Source organism: Gouania willdenowi, chromosome 17 (assembly GCF_900634775.1).
Source record: "Gouania willdenowi chromosome 17, fGouWil2.1, whole genome shotgun sequence".
Lineage (NCBI taxonomy): Eukaryota > Metazoa > Chordata > Actinopteri > Blenniiformes > Gobiesocidae > Gouania > Gouania willdenowi.
Window position 1 is genome coordinate 36,923,535 of NC_041060.1, and position 20,798 is coordinate 36,944,332.

General features: G+C 41.1%; 1 protein-coding gene across 8 annotated transcripts in view; it reads left to right on the forward strand.

Moving 5' to 3' along the window:
- kmt2cb (lysine (K)-specific methyltransferase 2Cb) overlaps positions 1-20,798 on the forward strand; it is a 154,656-nt gene that overhangs the window by 126,194 nt on the left and 7,664 nt on the right. For 7 of the 8 annotated variants that reach the window (XM_028471917.1, XM_028471923.1, XM_028471919.1 and 4 more), the window contains 10 exons: positions 7,208-7,393; positions 7,464-7,628; positions 13,627-13,756; positions 13,830-13,977; positions 17,006-17,190; positions 18,624-18,760; positions 18,833-19,082; positions 19,152-19,294; positions 19,383-19,496; positions 19,632-20,739. In XM_028471917.1, the coding sequence (XP_028327718.1) occupies positions 7,208-7,393; positions 7,464-7,628; positions 13,627-13,756; positions 13,830-13,977; positions 17,006-17,190; positions 18,624-18,760; positions 18,833-19,082; positions 19,152-19,294; positions 19,383-19,496; positions 19,632-20,739 (2,566 nt within the window). The remainder of the gene's footprint in view (positions 1-7,207; positions 7,394-7,463; positions 7,629-13,626; positions 13,757-13,829; positions 13,978-17,005; positions 17,191-18,623; positions 18,761-18,832; positions 19,083-19,151; positions 19,295-19,382; positions 19,497-19,631; positions 20,740-20,798) is intronic. The other variant, XM_028471918.1, reaches the window with a different exon arrangement.

Here is a 20,798-nt window from a genome sequence, read left to right on the forward strand (position 1 = left end):
TTTTTGTAAAAAAAACCTTGTCAGTGACTTTAAAGCTATTTTTTTTTTTTGCTTTAGTGACAACTCTAACATCTGAACATTATTTCCTTATATAAAACATTAAAAAAAAACACAGACCAGGCTTTAGATGATAAAACTATTATTATATATCTATCTGGGTCAGAGTTGAATGGATTTCTTACTGTTTTGGCGTTCCTCCAACTTTCTCTCCCGTCAGTCTGCATTCACGCAACTTCCTTTTCCTCCCGGACATGCAGAGTGTCACTGCTTACCCCGTTTTTATGGTCCCCACACTATCCATGAGTTCCACACATGCTCTGGTTTGGGAACGTCAACCCTGTACGTAGCGCCATTTTTTGTTTCATAAATGCCTTTCCTCTCTCCCTCTGAGCTCTGCTGAGCATGGATGATCTCTAATCCAAAGGTGTGCTGCTACCTCCTACGTGTCACCTATTATTTTGCTATCTGGCTCACAAGTTGGGGGTATTTTGTACCTCCCCTCCTCCCGACACGCAGGGATGACCTGTTTGGCCCTGTTAGTTGATGGTTTTATCTCACGATCGCAACATTATCAATAATCCACTCAGGTCCACACGTGTTCTGTGTTAGTATGTGGAGCTGTGAGCTGTGTATCTCTCTGCAGCGCCATAATCTCACTCGTTCCTGCGTCTCCTGCCCAGCTAATGGTAGCATCAGTGGCTAATCTCTCATCTAAAGGTGCACTGCTGCCATCTTCAGGACACAGTTGGTCACTATGAGGGACCTCCACCAGGGTGTTTTCTAGTAATACCCGTGAACAAACGCAAATGACGAGTTATCTCGTCAATGGCACTGAGTGAGTTAAAAAAGTCCCTGACCTGTAGGTATCTTAAGAAGTCCTTTTTTTCATGACCATATTTTAAAGAGATTGTTTCAAAATTGTCTATTTCTCCTTTTGATGAGATTGTGTAAAAGGAAGTAATACCAACACGTGTTGAAGCTCCCATGTGTCTCATGGCTTAAAGTGTGGGTCAGAGCAGATCCACCTCAGCTGTCGTGTCTGTCTTTCAACTATTGGTGATTTACACTCTTTGAAGCACAATGAGAGTCACCTTTGTTCACTGATTTAAGCTGTTCACATGGTTTTTATACAACGTCCTGCTGCTCATCACGGATTGAAGTGGAACACCTAATTGAGAAAGTTCTAAATCCTTCCATCTTGTAACATAGCCTGGGCTACAGCAGCATGCTGGGCCTTGTAGTAATCAAATAAACAAGGGAGTGATCTACCCCCTTTGTCTTTGTTCAGCTGAAGTGTTTTGAATTGAATTCTTGATCCACACACACACACACACACGCACACACACACACACACTTGAGATCAATTTATCTCATTGATTAAATTGTTTTAAGTTTATTTCAACTGGCAAAGATTGAAATAATTCTAAGAGTCGAGGAAGGATTTTTATTCCATCTATCCTGTTATGTACAGTATACCTAAGGGAAGCTGGGACCACCTGTCCAAATCTGATTTAATATTTTTATTTATTCTATAATTAATATAGAATATTTTTGAAGTCTTAAGGTAATTCAATCCTAAGATACTTTATATTTCTTAAGTTCCAGTCAAATTGAAATCTCTTCAACATTTCATTGTCAGGAGTAAAATTATAACTCAAAATTTGGGTTTTTTGGACATGAAATTTGTATCCAGAGTACATTCCAAATGTTTTAAGGGTTCTAATCAGTTTAGGAATACTAACCTCTGGCTCAGTGGCAACAAGCAACACAAGCAAATCTTCTGTTCCAAACCCCCCGTGTCAATTCCCTTAATGGTTTGGTCCTCCCTAATGAACTGGGCTAGAGGCTCAATAAACATGACTAGGAGGGCAGCCCTGGTGGCCGCCTCTCTCTAACTTGATGGTCTGGTAAAGGTGTCCATTGATTTTCATTCTTGCATTTGTGGATGTGTAAAGGGTTTGAATACATCTTTTGAAACTGTGTTTAAAGCTGAATCTACCTAGCACAACAACTTTTCCCAGCGCACCGAGTCAAATGCTTTTTCAGCATCATGGCTTTCTTCTTCTCCTCAACAATATAATCAACAACATATAGTCTGATATTGTCCTGTGCCTGCATGTCACGTACAAACCCTGTCCAATCTTCATCCACCAGTTCCTGAACGATGCTTTCTAACCTTTTAGCTAAGATCAATGCGTACAGTTTGATCTAACCCTAACCCTGACACTGATATGTGTCCATATGAGCCACATTCTTTTCTGTCCTTACCCTCTTTGGGAATGACTGATGTTATTGCTTCCCTCTATGGTCTTGGGGGATCACCTCCCTTTAGTGTGTAATTAAAACACTGATAGATTAATGGTATTATCTGATCCTTAAGTGCTTTGTACCACTGTAACCATCTGTCCCGGACGCTTTATTAGCCTTTAATCTGGATATAGCGTTCAATATTTCCTGCTCAGAAATGTCTCTCATCAGGGCGTCATTCTGTTTATCACCAATTGTGAGGGTGGGTCTAATCACCCTAGGAAGTTGTTTATCTCCTGGTTCTGTGTATAAGTCTCTATAATATGTTTCAAAAGTGCGTTGGATTTCTGCTAGTCTGTGGTGGGTTTTTTAGTTGTGGAGTCTCTCATTTTAAATATTGCAATGTCAAGTCAAGTTTAGGTTGAAGCTGCATGTTCTAGTCTCCTCTACTTATCAAAACTCCTGAGGCTTCAGAGCTGATCAGGTTGATTAGTTCTCTAATCAGAGAGTTGGTGGTAAATAAACCTTAATAAACGTTACTTCTCTCTGAGTCCTTTAACCAGATGTAACGACCTTCTTTGTCACTGATTTCAGACTGTGTTTTTTTTTTTCCAATATATATTTATTGATTATGATGAAAACAGAATACAATGACACAGGACATAAAAAAACAAACAAAAACAACCACTGGCCCATTCATACAGTTAGTATCGTATTCAAGATGAGAATGCCCTTTTAATAATGGAAGAGATTTCGAGTCCAGAATATGTCAGCAATGGCTCCCAGGTTTTTTTAAAGATCTTTATGATGCAGCCGACAAGTCAGAAAATCAAAGGAAACAAAACTAAGAACCATTTTCTGCCATTGAATCTTTGAAGGAACATAGTCTGATATCCAGTTAACTAAAATACGTTTTCTACCACAAAAAGTCAACATTCTGTACAATTTTCTGTTGTGTTTACCATTCACCACAGGGTCAGTTAGTCCCAACAATAAGAACAAAGGATTACAATTCAAATTTACATTAAGGATTTGGTTTATCTCCAGTCCAATCATATGCCAGAACTGCTGAACCCCTGGACATGACCAAAAGCAGTGCGTGAGGGTACCAATGTCTGTTTTACACTTAAGACACAATGGAGATGAGTCGGGTTTGAATTTATTGCGTATGTAAGGGGATATACAGTATGAGCCCTTGTTACACACACACAGTGTTTTTACATTAACCAAACCTTTTCCATTCATCATCAGAAATGTTGATTTAAGTTCCCTCTCCCAGAGTCCCTTTAGCTGAGATGTATTCACAGCAGAGTATCTCCTGAGGATATTATAAAACTTTGAGATAGAATCATTCGTTGAAAGATCTGTCTTTCTGTGTCAGAAATGTCTTGAAACTCCAGATGTGATGAAATCTCTCACCTGTAAATATTGATAAAAATCCCTCTGCTGAATATCATACAGTACCTCTCAACCAACTGATTAAATGACATTACATTGTTCTCCTCTAAAAAAGCTTGTATTCTGGATAAACCTTTTTGTGTCCAACTTTGAACTCTATTGTCCAACATCCCTGGTAAGAACTCAGGATTATTACATATAGAGGTAAAAACAGAAGTCACCTTCAGCCTGCCCTCTAGTTTTCTTAATGATCTCCATGACTGTAGTAATATTAATAGGATTAGAGCAAACCTGCTTTATAGAGTTTACTTTCTTAAGAAACAATAATGTTGTTAATCAGACAAGGAGCTTTCTATGTCCATCCAAAGTGAAGTAGGACTGCTCCGCACCCATTCCGCTATAACGTGTAAATGAGCGCTCAACTGGTAGTTTCTAACATCTGACAAATCTAGGCCTCCTCCTGCTGATGGGCGACACAGCATGCTCATTTTGAGGCGGGGTTTTCTTTTGGACCATATAAAGGAGCTAAGCCAACCATTTACCTGTTTAATCACCTTATGAGACAATAAGACTAGGAACATCTGCAATGGATAGAGTAACCTGGGAAGGACACTCATTTTCAGTAGTGCAATTCAGCCCATCCAGGAAACCGGAAGACTACTCCATCTCTCCAGATCAATACGGTCCAATAAAGGAGGGACGTTGGCTTTATACATCTGCTCAAATTTAGGCATTATGTGTATCCCCAAGTAAACAAAGCCCCCTGCTGACCACTTAAAATGAAAAGGACACATCAGTACTTGTTTTAGTTTACCCAGGGGCATCGCCTCAGATTTTGTAAAATGTATTTTGTAGCCTGAAAAATAGCTGAATGTATTTATTGTTTTGATAAGACCTGGTATGGACCTCTCGGGCTCCGTCACAATTATCAGGACATCATCGGCGTAAAGTGTAATCTTATGTTTCCTATCTGCAACTTTAAGTCCGCTAATGGAGTTATCTGCTCTGATGGCCTCAGCCAGGGGTTCCATCGCCAAGGCAAACAGCAGTGGCGATAACGGACATCCCTGCCGAGTTCCCCTAAAAATCGCAAAATAAGGAGATTGGAGACCATTTGTGATCACTGCAGAAAGAGGATTTTGATATAAAATTTTGATCCAGCTAATGAATGCACCGCCCAGACCAAATCTTTGCAAGGTATAAAATAGAAAAGACAGCTCTATGTGGTCAAATGCTTTCTCTGCATCGAGAGAAAGCACAAGACCTCTTTTAGAGCGTTGATGAAAATATTCGATAATTTTGAGCAGCCGCCGTATATTATTATGAGAATTTTGACCTTTGATGAATCCAGTTTGGTCTTCATTGATTAAAATTGGTAGCAGTTTCTCCAATCGGCCAAAACCTTAGACAAAATGTTTAGGTCCACATTTAAAAGTGTGATTGGCCGGTATGAGGCACAATCTTCAGGGGGTTTGTCCTTTTTTAAAATCAGGGAAATATTAGCTTCTTTCAAAGACTGAGGCAGTGTCCCCCTGAGAAGTGAATGGTTATACATGTTCAGCAGAGGATCAACCAGCACATCATGGAATTCCTTGTAAAATTCTACACTCAAACCATCTGGACTGGGAGACTTGCCAGATTGTAACCTTTTAATTGCATAATAACTTCGAATTTACTCAGTCCCAATAGTCATTTTCCAGTGAGCGATTCAGATTCACACACAGTTCACATCATTTTTACTCACAAAGCAAATCGATCCGTGTCATCAGTCCTCATGAACTGGTCCAGGCTTCCCTGTCAGTGAATCAGCAAAGCGCTGTGCCTCCTCGGGCTATCAAACACCTCACGGAAGGTTATCTTCAGCAAAGCTGGGTAAAGTTGCCTGTACTCAGCGCCAAGTGAGCGAAGCTGCTTTTTCACTGCTTCGTATTTTTTCCTCTTACGTATCACAGCGGCCGATAAATCTTGGAAAAACATAACCGTGTTACCAGCGTGTTTCACAGCCTGGTTCTTTCGTCCCATCTCCCACGAAGCATTCATCACCCTTTGTTTATCCTGGTAGTTGTGGAAGCGCACAAGCACGGGTCTTGGTCTCTGTGAGGCGAGAGGTTTGGGGCAGAGGGTGCGGTGTGCTCTCTCAAGTTTGAGTCGCCCCTCTTTAGTATCAATGTGTAGCATTTCGGGGAGCCAGCGCTCGAAAAACCAGGTCGGGTCAGTCACCTCCGTCCCTTCAGAGAGCCCCACGATCCGGACATTCTTCCTACGTCCCCTATTTTCCAGGTCTTCAACTCGTTCGACCAGATAATTCACGGTCTTCTCCAGGGTTGCTACTTTAGCATGGTTGCGTCAGCTGCATCTTTGAGGGCCGTGATCCGCCGCTCAGACTCGTTCACCCTGCTTCCATGATTCTCAAGCATATCGCCCATTTCTTGAGCAGCTCCTGTAGTGGTGCCAGCTTCTCGTCGATCGCTTTGGTAACACTGGCCGTCATCTCAGCCATTGTCTCCCGTATACAGTCACGCATACTAGCGTCCAAGCCACCCCGATCAATGCTAGCCTGGCTAACCTGCTGCGCCTCCACGTTAGCATCCTTTTCGGAAGTGTGTTCCGCGGCAGTCTTCTTATCTGCCTGTCTCAAAAAATAGTTGTTCAGGCTCATTTTAAGTTAATCTACTGATCAGCACTTGATTCTGTGGTTCTTAGTTGGGGTCAGTGATAGTGGAAGTGAAAAGTCCCGCCAGCACCCACGAGCACAACCTATTCTCACGCCGCCATCTTAGGAACTCCTCAGACTGTATTTTAAAGTGAATCCTGTTAGGAATGAGTATAGCCACCTTCTCTTGAGTTAAACATAACTGGAGACCAAATGTGAACTTTGCTCAAACTGCACTCTGAACACCTAACAAAAATAAATATGAAAAAACAAATAGGGTTCCATTCTGAAGTAGAAAAAGAAATACTCCGTAGGTGGGGGATGGTCTAGTTCAGCACCAGAGCCTCCGTAAGCCTGACTTGTTCCTTCTCAGTGAAGAAAATCACTTACTTTACAGATTAATCTACGTTTTCCTCTTGTCAGTCGGTCATTTTATCTCACTTTAGTTGATCCCATCCAGTTATAAGTGAGACATAAAAAGGCAGATTAATAAACATTAACATCAACTGATGTGTAAACAATAGTAAATTAAATCAATCTTAAAGAACGTATCAAGGAATATAGGTGTGGTAGTTTTTATTTGAGTGTCACCTCACTGAAGGTCTGTTCTCCCGTGTGACGTCACAATCACAGCGTCACTGACAGCATGTCCCATATATTAAGTCTTACTATTACTCCCAGTATGATACACAGTGGTTCTCAGTCATTTATGGGCAGTGAAATCTTTGAAGCTTCTCCTAAATCCAGTCGTTGTGGGTCTGCTTGGATGTTTGACGCTCGCCACCAAGGTGCTTTCTGCGGGTTGCCAGGTTTGGTTGGCTCCTCTCCGCCTATCAGGAAACTTCTCTTCTTCAGGTCTTGTGTGTGTGTGTGTGTGTGTTAAAACCACCCTATGTCTCTCCTCTAAAGGCGTACTCAGATGGAATCCCAGACTTTCCTGGACCTCTACATCCTGAACAGGAGAAGAAGAAAGGAAGGAACAAGAGGGCGACCAAAGGAGGAGAGAAAGCAGCTTCACGCTACAAGAAGAGGAAGAAGGACGGAGACGAGAGGCAGATGATGCACTCAGGCCCTGACTCTGTCATGATCAAACAGGTAGAGAACCAACACTAAGCAGGTATCATTGTATGTTCTACTGAACTCACTTCTTCTTCTGTGGTCACAGCAGCTCTCTCTGCTGCCTCTCATGGAGCCTCTGATTGGTGTCAGCTTCGCTCACTTTGCTCCATATGGCAGTGGTCAGCTGACCGGAGACAACCTGCTGACGGGCACGTTTGGCAGCGCCTCATTGGACGGAGTCTCAGATTATTACTCCCAGCTAGCCTATAAGGTTAGACACAGTGATGTAGATGTGTTTATAGATGTATATGTAGTTATAGATGTGGTTATAGATGTAGATGCAGTTATAGATATGGTTATCGACAGTGACGTGCCGTGACCACTAGGGTTGGGTAGGCACGTTGCAAATGGAGACCACCAATGACAATTTCATATGTTTCTGCTGTCATGTTAATTCAATTCAAATCAATTTTATTTGTATAAAGCAATTTCCAACAAAGTCATCTTCAATGCACTTATCAAAATATAGAATTCATAATAAGAAATAAAAAATCCAATAAGATCCACATGAACAAGTATTTATCATCTAACAAAATCAACATCATAAACACCATTAAAGAAACATAAACATTATTTACTATAGCCTCCATACTCTCCAACAACATATATCTCATGACACGACAGCACATCTGTTGTTTGTGTTGGAAACACAGAAACATGGAGAAAATGACAACAACAACAACTCAGAACATCCTCAGTGAGGAGCATCCACAAAGTCAATCCTTCCTTTTGTTCCATTCACTGTAGAAAGTACCAACAATGTTCTGACCTTACCTTTACTGAAGGTCTGGTAGCTCAGGTGTTGGTCTCCATCTTTTAAAAGCTGTCGTTTTTCCTCGAAACAAAGTTTCTTTATCATCTCTAGCGCTGTCATCCTGACTGTAGTGTTATCCCACCCACTAGCTAGAGAATGTAGCAGCAGCAATCACGTGTCATCTATTCACTAAAGTGCTGTGAACTTACGTATAGCATTTAGCATAGCGCAGTTACGCGTAAAGGCAGCTCTCTACGCTGCCTTTACGCGTAAATGGATGTCATATTGGGGACCTGACTGCGCATGCGCAAACACATAAAATCACGCAATGGGAACAGAGGCAGAAGAGCGACGTGCCTTTGGGAGGGGGCGTGGCCTCCCTCTGCCTTACAGCGGAGCGAAAAAAAAGAGAAAAAGACTGTGCAGCTGTTCCAGGAAATAGCGCTGTTTAGTAATTTGGGCTATGAAACAGCTAAACTTATAGGTACTGTAGGCTATTGGAAATGGAAAAATAAATAATTTATAATTCAAAAAAAAAAAAAAATTATAATTAAATATTCAAAATATCAATTCACCCTTGGGTAGGCACTGCCTACCTTGCCTACCCTGACGGCACGTCACTGGTTATCGATGTATATGTAGTTATAGATGTGGTTGTAAATGTAGATGTAGTTATAGATGTAGATATATATGTAGTTATAGATGTGGTTATAGATGTAGATGTAGGTATAGATGTGGTTGTAAATGTAGATGTAGTTATAGATGTAGTTATAGATATGGTCAGAGATGTATACTGTATGTAGTTATAGATGTGGTTATAGATGTAGATGTAGGTATAGATGTGGTTATAGATGTAGATGTAGGTATAGATGTAGTAATAGATGTGGTTGTAAATTTGGATGTAGTTTCAGATGTAGTTATAGATATGGTCAGAGATGTATATGTAGTTATAGATGTGGTTATAGATGTATATGTACAGTGGGGCAAAAAAGTATTTAGTCAGCCACCAATTGTGCAAGTTCTCCCACTTAAAATGATGACAGAGGTCTGTAATTTTCATCATAGGTTCACTTCAACTGTGAGAGACAGAATGTGAAAAAAAAATCCAGGAATTCACATTGTAGGAATTTTAAAGAATTTATTTGTAAAATATGGTTGAAAATAAGTATTTGGTCACTTCAAACAAGAAAGATCTCTGGCTCTCACAGACCTGTAACTTCTTCTTTAAGAAGCTCTTCTGTCCTCCACTCGTTACCTGTATTAATGGCACCTGTTTTAACTGGTTATCAGTATAAAACACACCTGTCCACAACCTCAAACAGTCACACTCCAAACTCCACTATGGCCAAGACCAAAGAGCTGTCGAAGGACACCAGGAAAAGAATTGTAGACCTGCACCAGACTGGGAAGAGTGAATCTACAATAGGTAAACAGCTTGGTGTGAAAAAATCAACTGTGGGAGCAATTATTAGAAAATGGAAGACATACAAGACACTGATAATCTCCCTCCATCTGGGGCTCCACGCAAGATCTCATCCCGTGGGGTCAAAATGATCATGAGAACGGTGAGCAAAAATCCCAGAACCACACGGGGGGACCTGGTGAATGACCTGCAGAGAGCTGGGACTAAAGTAACAAAGGTTACCATCAGTAACACACTACGCCGACAGGGAATCAAATCCTGCAGTGCCAGACGTGTCCCCCTGCTTAAGCCAGTGCATGTCCAGGCCCGTCTGAAGTTTGCCAGAGAGCACATGGATGATACAGCAGAGGATTGGGAGAATGTCATGTGGTCAGATGAAACCAAAATAGAACTTTTTGGTATAAACTCAACTCGTCGTGTTTGGAGGAAGAAGAATACTGAGTTGCATCCCAAGAACACCATTCCTACTGTGAAGCATGGGGGTGGAAACATCATGCTTTGGGGCTGTTTTTCTGCTAAGGGGACAGGACGACTGATCCGTGTTAAGGAAAGAATGAATGGGGCCATGTATCGTGAGATTTTGAGCCAAAACCTCCTTCCATAAGTGAGAGCTTTGAAGATGAAACGTGGCTGGGTCTTCCAGCATGACAATGATCCCAAACACACCGCCCGGCCAACGAAGGAGTGGCTCCGTAAGAAGCATTTGAAAGTCCTGGAGTGGCCTAGCCAGTCTCCAGACCTCAACCCCATAGAAAATCTGTGGAGGGAGTTGAAAGTCCGTGTTGCTCGGCGACAGCCCCAAAACATCACTGCTCTCGAGAAGATCTGCATGGAGGAATGGGCCAAAATACCAGCTACTGTGTGTGCAAACCTGGTAAAGACCTATAGTAATCGTTTGACCTCTGTTATTGCCAACAAAGGTTATATTACAAAGTATTGAGTTGAATTTTTGTTATTGACCAAATACTTATTTTCCACCATAATTTACAAATAAATTCTTTAAAAATCCTACAATGTGAATTGCTGGATTTTTTTTCACATTCTGTCTCTCACAGTTGAAGTGAACCTATGATGAAAATTACAGACCTCTGTCATCATTTTAAGTGGGAGAACTTGCACAATTAGTGGCTGACTAAATACTTTTTTACCCCATTGTAGTTATAGATGTGGTTATAGATGTAGTTATAGATGTGGTTGTAAATGTAGATGTAGTTATAGATGTAGTTATAGATGTGGTTGTAAATGTAGATGTAATTATAGATGTAGTTATAGATATGGTCATAGATGTATATGTAGTTATAGATGTGGTTATAGATGTAGTTATAGATGTGGTTGTAAATGTAGATGTAGTTATAGATGTAGATGTAGTTATAGATGTGGTTATAGATGTAGATGTAGGTATAGTTGTAGGTATAGATGTGGTTGTAAATGTAGATGTAGTTATAGATGAAGATGTAGGTATAGATGTAGTTATAGATGTGGTTTTAAATGTAGATGTAGTTATAGATGTGGTTGTAGATGTAGTTATAGATGTAGATGTAGTTATAGATGTAGTTATTGATGTGGTTGTAGGTATAGATGTGGTTGTAAATGTAGATGTAGTTATAGATGTAGTTGTAGATATGGTCATAGATGTATATGTAGTTATAGATGTGGTTATAGATGTAGTTATAGATGTGGTTGTAAATGTAGATGTAGTTATAGATGTAGTTATAGATATGGTCATAGATGTATATGTAGTTATAGATGTGGTTATAGATGTAGTTATAGATGTGGTTGTAAATGTAGATGTAGTTATAGATGTGGTTGTAAATGTAGATGTAGTTATAGATGTAGATGTAGTTATAGATGTAGATGTAGTTATAGATGTGGTTATAGATGTAGATGTAGGTATAGTTGTAGGTATAGATGTGGTTGTAAATGTAGATGTAGTTATAGATGAAGATGTAGGTATAGATGTAGTTATAGATGTGGTTTTAAATGTAGATGTAGTTATAGATGTGGTTGTAGATGTAGTTATAGATGTAGATGTAGTTATAGATGTAGTTATTGATGTGGTTGTAGGTATAGATGTGGTTGTAAATGTAGATGTAGTTATAGATGTAGTTGTAGATATGGTCATAGATGTATATGTAGTTATAGATGTGGTTATAGATGTAGTTATAGATGTGGTTGTAAATGTAGATGTAGTTATAGATATGGTCATAGATGTATATGTAGTTATAGATGTGGTTATAGATGTAGTTATAGATGTGGTTGTAAATGTAGATGTAGTTATAGATGTAGATGTGGTTAGAGATGTAGATGTATTTATAGATGTGGTTATAGTTGTAGATGTAGTTATAGATGCGGTTATAGATGTAGTTATAGATGTGGTTGTAAATGTAGATGTAGGTATAGATGTAGTTATAGATGTGGTTATACATGTAGATATGATTATAGATGTAGGTATAGATGTAGTTATAGATGTGGTTGTAAATGTAGATGTAGGTATAGATGTGGTTATAGTTGTAGATGTAGTTATAGATGTGGTTGTAAATGTAGATGTAGTTATAGATATGGTCATAGATGTATATGTAGTTATATATGTGGTTATAGATGTGGTTGTAAATGTAGATGTAGTTATAGATATGGTCATAGATGTATATGTAGTTATATATGTGGTTATAGATGTGGTTGTAAATGTAGATGTAGTTATAGATGTGGTTGTAAATGTAGATGTAGTTATAGATGTGGTCAGAGATGTATATGTAGTTATAGATGTGATTATAGATGTAGATGTAGGTATAGATGTGGTTGTAAATGTAGATGTAGGTATAGATGTAGTTATAGATATGGTCAGAGATGTATATGTAGTTATAGATGTAGATGTAGGTATAGATGTGGTTGTAAATGTAGATGTGGTTGTAGATGTAGTTATTGATGTGGTTGTAGGTATAGATGTGGTTGTAAATGTAGATGTAGTTATAGATGTAGTTATAGATATGGTCATAGATGTATATGTAGTTATAGATGTGGTTATAGATGTAGTTATAGATGTGGTTGTAAATGTAGATGTAGTTATAGATGTAGATGTATTTATAGATGTGGTTATAGTTGTAGATGTAGTTATAGATGCGGTTATAGATGTAGTTGTAAATGTAGATGTAGGTATAGATGTAGATGTAGTTATAGATGTGGTTGTAAATGTAGATGTAGTTAAAGATGTAGTTATAGATATGGTCATAGATGTATATGTAGTTATAGATGTAGTTATAGATGTGGTTGTAAATGTAGATGTAGTTATAGATGTAGTTATAGTTGTAGATGTAGTTATAGATGTGGTTATGGATGTAGATGTAGTTATAGATGTGGTTATAGATGTAGATGTAGGTATAGTTGTAGGTATAGATGTAGTTATAGATGTGGTTGTAAATGTAGATGTAGTTATAGATGTAGTTTTAGATATGGTCATAGATGTATATGTAGTTATAGATGTGGTTATAGATGTAGTTATAGATGTGGTTGTAAATGTAGATGTAGTTATAGATATGGTCATAGATGTATATGTAGTTATATATGTGGTTATAGATGTGGTTGTAAATGTAGATGTAGTTATAGATATGGTCATAGATGTATATGTAGTTATAGATGTGGTTATAGATGTAGTTATAGATGTGGTTGTAAATGTAGATGTAGTTATAGATGTAGATGTGGTTAGAGATGTAGATGTATTTATAGATGTGGTTATAATTGTAGATGTATTTATAGATGCGGTTATAGATGTAGTTATAGATGTGGTTGTAAATGTAGATGTAGGTATAGATGTAGTTATAGATGTGGTTATACGTGTAGATATGATTATAGATGTAGGTATAGATGTAGTTATAGATGTGGTTGTAAATGTAGATGTAGTTATAGATGTTGATGTAGATGTGGTTTTACATATAGATGAGTTCATAGATGTATTTATAAATATAGATGTAGATTTCGATTATAGATATGTAGTGTTTGTTAATAGACGGTGCACTGACTCTCTCATGGTTTCTACAGCAGAGTAATCTGAGTAACCCACCAACACCGCCAGCGTCTCTTCCTCCGACTCCGCCCCCTGTTAACAGACAGAAAATGATCAACGGCTTTGCGACCACGGAGGAGCTGGCGAGCAAAGCGGCGTCCATGGGTGAGCGTAGAGTACACAGATCACAGGTGACGTACACGGAACATTAGTGACCTTTACGTTTCCCTCGCCTCAGTGTCCAAAGGCCTGGGCCCCAAACCGCTGCATGTTCCCTTCCGCACGGAGGACGACCTGCTGGCCCGCGCCATTGCTCAGGGACCCAAAACTGTGGATGTTCCTGCGTCTCTTCCCACGCCTCCTCACAACAACCAGGAGGAGCTCAGGTAACAGCTGGGATCACTGTGGGAACATGTGACAACTTCTCTTCTTTCTTCTAGAAGGTCACACACTAAGGCCTCTGTCTACACATTGGTCTTTTGTTTATTGGAGCTAAGAGGCCAAACCTCCATTAAACTTTACATTTAGTGTCAGAACTTCTTTCTTCATTGCAGAGATAAAAAAAAGAATCATTCTTAGTGCCAAGAGATTATAAACATTGTGCGATTCATTAATTATGCTCTCTAATTAATTCATCTCATCCATCTTTTTTTTTATTCTCAGATTAAAATTGCTGAGAAAACAAAGTATTTTTATTTAGATTAATTACATTATTGTAGCAGATGAAAATATTGATATATAACAAGTGTGTTGATAAAGTCATGTATAGTTTTTAACACATCTATAAAGCAGACTATTAACCCTAACCTCTGCACACTAAAAAACATAATCATGTAATGTCATATACGTGACATTTGTCTCAGAATTTTACCTCCTGTTGAGGAATATTATATAATAATAATAATAATCAAGAAAACAACTTATTCAGAACTATCAACTATCATAGCATTTTCAGTGGGAAACAATCTCTTATTTTTGAAAAATAAATAAACCAAACATTAGTTGATTGAACGTATATAAATAATACAACATATTGATCACCTGACATAGTGAATTAAAACTCAGTCCAACTTTATAATGAGAGGATGAACAGAACTCTGGAATGATTGGATGAATCTGAGAGTCTGAGTCTATATTTTATTTTCCTCTTCATCAAAGCTGAAAATACTCTTTCACACCAGTTGGACATCAAACACGTTTAGCTAGCATGAAGTAATGTAGCTCTCACCATATTTGCACTTTTGTGATTCTATATTTTCTGTATCACCACTAGAGGGCAGTCTGACAGAGGACCATGTGTCATTAGTGGCAGTGCATGGAGGCTCCTGACTGCTGCTATATTTACAGTGTGTACGTAAAATATTCAGACTCCTTGAAATGTTTCACTCTTTGTTTTATTGCAGACATTTTCTAAAATAAAAAAGTTTATTTCTCATTAATGCACACTCAGCACCACATCTTTACAGAAAAACACAGAAATGTAGAAATGTTTGTAAATGTATTAAAAAAGAAAAAGTCAAATATCACATGGTCATAAATATTCAGACCCTTTGCTCAGTATTGAGTAGAAACATCTTCTGAGCTCGTACAGACATGAGTCTTCTTGGGAAGTTTTTCACACCAGGATTTGGGGATCATCTGACATTCTTCCTGTAGATCTTCTCCAGTTCTGTCAGGTTGGATGGTGAACGTTGGTGGACAGACATTTTCAGGTCTCTCCAGAGATGATCAGTAGGGTTTAGGTCAGGGCTCTGGTTGGACCAGTCAACAATGGTCACAGAGTTGTTCTGAAGCCACTCCTTTGTTATTGTAGCTGTGTGCTTAGGGTCATTGTCTAGTTGGAAGGTGAACCTTCAGCCCAGTCTGAGGTCCTGAGAACTCTGGAAGAGGTTTTCTTCCAGGATATCTCTGTACTTGGTCACATTCATCTTTCCTTCAATTGCAACCAGTCGTCCTGTCCCTGCAGCTGAAAAACACCCTTATAGCATGATGCTACCACCACCATGTTTCACTGTTGGGATTGTATTGGGCAGGTGATGAGCAGTGACTGGTTTTCTCCACACATACCGCTTAGAATTAACGCCAAAAAGTTTAATCTTGGTCTGATCAGAGAATCTTATTTCTCATAATCTGAGAGTCTTTCATGTGTTTTTGTTAAACTCTATGCAGGCTTTCATATGTCTTACACTGAGGAGAAGCTTCCATTGGGCCACTCTACCATAAAGCCCTGACTGGTGGAGGGCTGCAGTGATAGTTGACTTTGTAGAACCATCTTCATACTGCATCTCTGGAGCTCAGCCACAGTGATCTTTGGGTTCTTCTTTACCTCTCTCACCAAGGCTCTTCTCCCACGATTGTTCAGTTTGTCTGGACGACCAGGTCTAGGAAGAGTTCTGGTCGTTCCAAACTTCTTCTATTTAAGGATTATGGAGACCACTGTGCTCTGAGGAACCTTAAGTGCTGCAGAAATTCTTTTGTAACCTTGTCCAGATCTTTGTCTTACTACAATTCTGTCTCTGAGCTCCTTGAGCAGTTCCTTCAACCTCATGATGGTCATTTGCTCTGACATGCACTGTGAGCTGTAAGGTCTTATATAGACAGATGTGGCCTTTAATAATCAATCAATCAGTTTCATTAAACACAGCTGGACTCTAATGAAGGAGCAGAACCATCTCAAGGAGGATCAGAAGAAATGTACAGTATGAGTTAAATATGAGTGTCACAGTAAAGGGTCTGAATACTTATGACCATGTGATATTTATTTTTTTATTTTTTAATAACTTTACAAACATTTTTACTCTTCTGTTTTTTTCTGTCTAGATGTGGTGCTGAGTGTGCATTAATGAGAAATAAAATGAACTTTTTTATTTTAACAACAAAGAGTGAAAACTTTAAAGGGGTCTGAATACTTTCCGTGCCCACTGTATATTATACTATACAATGTTGTCACGTTGATTATACATTTTGTTATTTTTTCACCTACCTCATGTGACAATTTGCATACCCCAGCGGGCACCCATACCACACTTTCAGAACCTAGGGTTTAGACCATCAGTGAAATATTGATGTGTACTTTAGTCAATCTTCAATTAATAGAAAATATAAATGAAATAAAACATCAGGTCTATATGTAGTGATATAAGTTAGCACCTCATAAACACTAAAAACACTTTACCGATCAATACAATTATTGAACACTGAACTTGATGTTTTTCACATCACGTCAGAGTCTTAAAAAACATCAGAAAAGTCTCAAATAACATCGGGAAATGTACAGTAGCTAGATTTGTAGCTAGTAGCTTTTGACAAAAACAGTCGCCAAGAAGATCTGAAAAGTTAACAAATTTAGCAAGAAAGTCGGCAAGTTGGCAACAATGATGTAAAGGTGTATCTTTGACCTTTCCAATATGGCAGTAACAGAGGACAGGAGCCAATCGTGGACCGGGATATGCCCGACAGCTTCGTTCCCTCCTCGTCACCGGAAAGCGTGGCCGGCACAGAGATCAGCCGTTACCCCGACCTGTCCCTGGTGAAGGAGGAGCCGCCATCGCCGTGTCTATCACCTGTGCTGCCATTGCTTCCCCCACCTGATGGGAAAGGTGAACTGCAGCCACTCATGTACTCTTTAAAGGGGACATATCATGTTAAATCCACTTTTTTAGCCCTTAAATGCATTTTGTTGTATATTTAGCGTGTTTAGAAGTACAGAAAAGTTCAAATTAGTCTCTTCAGGTTCTCCGTAGATATCTTTATATTCTGTTATAATCTGTTTTGATTTTTCTATTCTCTATTACGTTTTTTGAACTGTTACTTGCAGAAGTTACGAGAGGATAAGTCAAAATGTTGGGTTGTTGGATGTAGTAACCCACACGCTTCATTACACCGTCTCCCAGCATCAGAACCTTTTCAAAGTGTCTGGTTGAGTTTTATTTTTTATAGAAATGTACCACATCTGTGGATAAGGTCATTTTTGTGTGTGTGAAGCACTTCAATGATGACTGCTTCATCAACCTCCACCAGTATAAAGAAGGATTTACAGAAAGACTTTGTCTGGTTGAGGGTTCAATTCCTTCTATCTTTGGAGACGATGAACAGAGCACTTCGGTAAGCTGTAAATAACGCTAAAAAGTGTGATGATAAGACGTCCCTGTCATTGTTTTGTTAGCATTAGCAGTTGCACCGTCTTCATATGTTAGCGCTGTGTGCTCGTTTTAGATCCTTGATGATATGGCCTACGTGATTTAATTTAAGTCTAAAGTTTTATTAGTCATTTCATTTTGATGTTTTTGTCTCTGAAAAGACTGAATTAAAATGCATTTCTTGACGTTAGCTTGGCGCTAGCGTTAGCTCGGTGCTTGTGTTAGCTCACTTGTTAGGGTTCTGCAGGTTCATCATCTTCATTTTCATCTCACTCCACTGGGTCAGACTCTGGCTGGAACATGAAAGGCTGGATGGACAAGTCTAACGTTGTTGACATTGTGTAAATAACGTGTGAATAAAAAGTTTATGCTCCGCTACATAGCCGTATCTCTTCTATCAAACTATAAAAATGGCCGAGCAGGGTGGAGTTGAACCGAGTGTCACCTGAAGAGGGGGCGGGGTATGGAGTGTCTCATTTGCATTTAAAGAGACAGCACCAAAACGAGTTGCTCTCAGAAGCACATCAGAAAAGGGGTAGAAAAAGGGGTGGAGCTATAATATTGAGGAATTCAGACCCAAGCATTGCAGTTCTGCTTTATATAGACCATAACTGTATGATTTATATGTAAAAAGGAAGGATTTAAAACCATGATATGTCTCCTTTAAAGTCTTTCAATAAAGTGTGCTAGCATGAAGCTAGGCTAGGCTGTGTTTGATTACTTTGAGTTTAGAGTTCTTCCCACACGTGTCAGGTTGGATGAAAGATCTGATCATTATTATTGATTACTATTATGTTCTGTGCTCTGACATGATCTTATGGGTTCTGATCATTATTTTTCATTATTCTAACACTGAAGAAATGTTCTGATCATTATTACTGATGGTTCTTCAGGCTCTCAGATCAAGGTACAGGACATCAAGACGGAGCCGTTCTCTATCTTCTTCGGCTCCGTGTTTGGGCCCATGTCTCATGACTCCAAACAGGGTCTGGTGTCTGTGGCCATCACGCTTAGACCAGCAGCAGCTGAGGTAATCATGATAACCATCAGTAACATGTGACGACCTCACTTGTTGGCGCTCACTGCTTCCTGTTTCCTCCAGAACATCACAGGGGTGGTCTCAGCCATCTCAGACCTACTCTGCGTGAAGATCCCCAGCAGCTACGAGGTGAGCAGCACCCCCGACCCCCGAGGGTGTCTGACCATGATGGGCGGATCCAGGATGGAGCCGCAACACCCTGTGCTGTTCCACGGACACGGAGACATGGGAGACCTCCACAGACGGATGATTAGGCCCAGCGGAGCCGCCATCATGATGCAGCATCAGTTCCGTTTCCATCCCAACAGTCCAGGTGAGGTGGGATCGGATGTGTGCATGGAGTGGGAGAGAGAAGATCAAGTCCTGTCCTCTGCTGCTTCAGGTGCAGCTTTGGCTCGTGGTGGAGCTGAGTACAGAGCTCCAGGAAGTCCTGGATGTAGGCCTCAGTGGTGCTGTCACTGCAAGGTGGTGGTCCTGGGAAACGGGGTTCAAAAGGCCTTCAAAGACCTGCCTGCACACATGAAGGTAGTCACGCCCTGAAGCTGCTGTTCACAGCATGAAACCTTCGCTCCATCTCTAACTTTCTCTCATCATCTCTGCTTCCTGCTGTCAGGAGTCCAAAGGCTGTTTGAAGTCTGAAGAAGATCTGGTCTTCTGCAGTCACAGCTGCTTCCTTCTGTACTGCTCCTCCCCTCCTCAGCTGCCCAGGACCACCACAGAGCAGAAGGTCAGTGACGCTCTCCTGGGTCATCATCCAAAGTTTATACCTTTACCTGTGATTGATGAAGTGGGAAAGTGTTCCTCACTGAGAGTGAAGCATGTGGCTGATCCAGTTGTTGACCAGGTGCTGATGTTGTTGCAGGTGTGCTTGGGTGTGTCGGATCACTCGGAGAGCATGTGCAGAGCTCAGCATCAGTACAGTAACAACATGTCATCCCTTGACGTGCACTGCCTGGCTCGGCTGCAGCCCAAACACTCCCCGCCCTCCACCCCTCCCCCTCCCTTCCTCATGTCGGCCGACGCCTCCACTACAGAGACCAAGTCGGAGGCCCTGAGGGTGACCGTGAAGCTGAAGGCTCGGCCGCGCTCCACCGACGGCTGGCACCAGGGGAAGAGGCAGAAAGGCCTGCGCTGGAGGAAGTGGAGCGTCCAGGTGCTGATGCCGAGGGGTCACTCTCAGCTGCCGGACGAGGACAAGATCGATGAGCTTCTGAAGAAGCTGGGCGCCTCCCTGAGGCCGCCGGCGTCCCTCCAGGACCAGCGCCGCTGCTGCTTCTGCCACCAGTTTGGAGACGGCGTCACCGATGGACCCGCTCGTCTCCTCAACCTGGACCTGGACGCTTGGGTTCATCTGAACTGTGCGCTGTGGTCCACGGAGGTGTACGAGACGCAGGCCGGTGCCCTGATCAACGTGGAGCTGGCCCTGCGACGCGGTCGCACGCTGCGCTGCGTTTACTGTCAGCGCACCGGTGCCACCAGCGGCTGCCATCGGCTGCGCTGCACCAACGTCTACCACTTTACGTGTGCGCTGCAGGCTCACTGCACCTTCTTCAAGGACAAGACCATGCTGTGCCACGCCCACCGGCCCCGGGGGACCGCTGGCCACGCCCTGGAGCATGAGCTACGCTGTTTTGCAGTCTTTCGACGCGTCTATGTGCAGAGAGACGAGGTGAGACAGATTGCCACGGCCGTGCAGCAGCCTGAGCTCGGCTACACCTTCAGGGTGGGCAGCCTGGTCCTGCATGCCATCGGACAGCTAACTCCCCCACAAATGGAGCTCTTCCACTCACCCACGGCCATCTTTCCCGTGGGCTACGAAGCGTGTCGTATTTACTGGAGCATGCGTCACAGCAACCGGCGCTGCCGCTACCTGTGCTCTGTAGAGGAGAGGGAGGGGCTTCCAGAGTTTGCCATCACAGTGATAGAGCAGGGCTACCAGGACCTGGTCCTGACTGACAGCTCTGCCAAAGGTGAGTGTCCCACCCCCTCACTGTCCAATCATATGATTGGTGTGTTGCTGCTGGTCCTG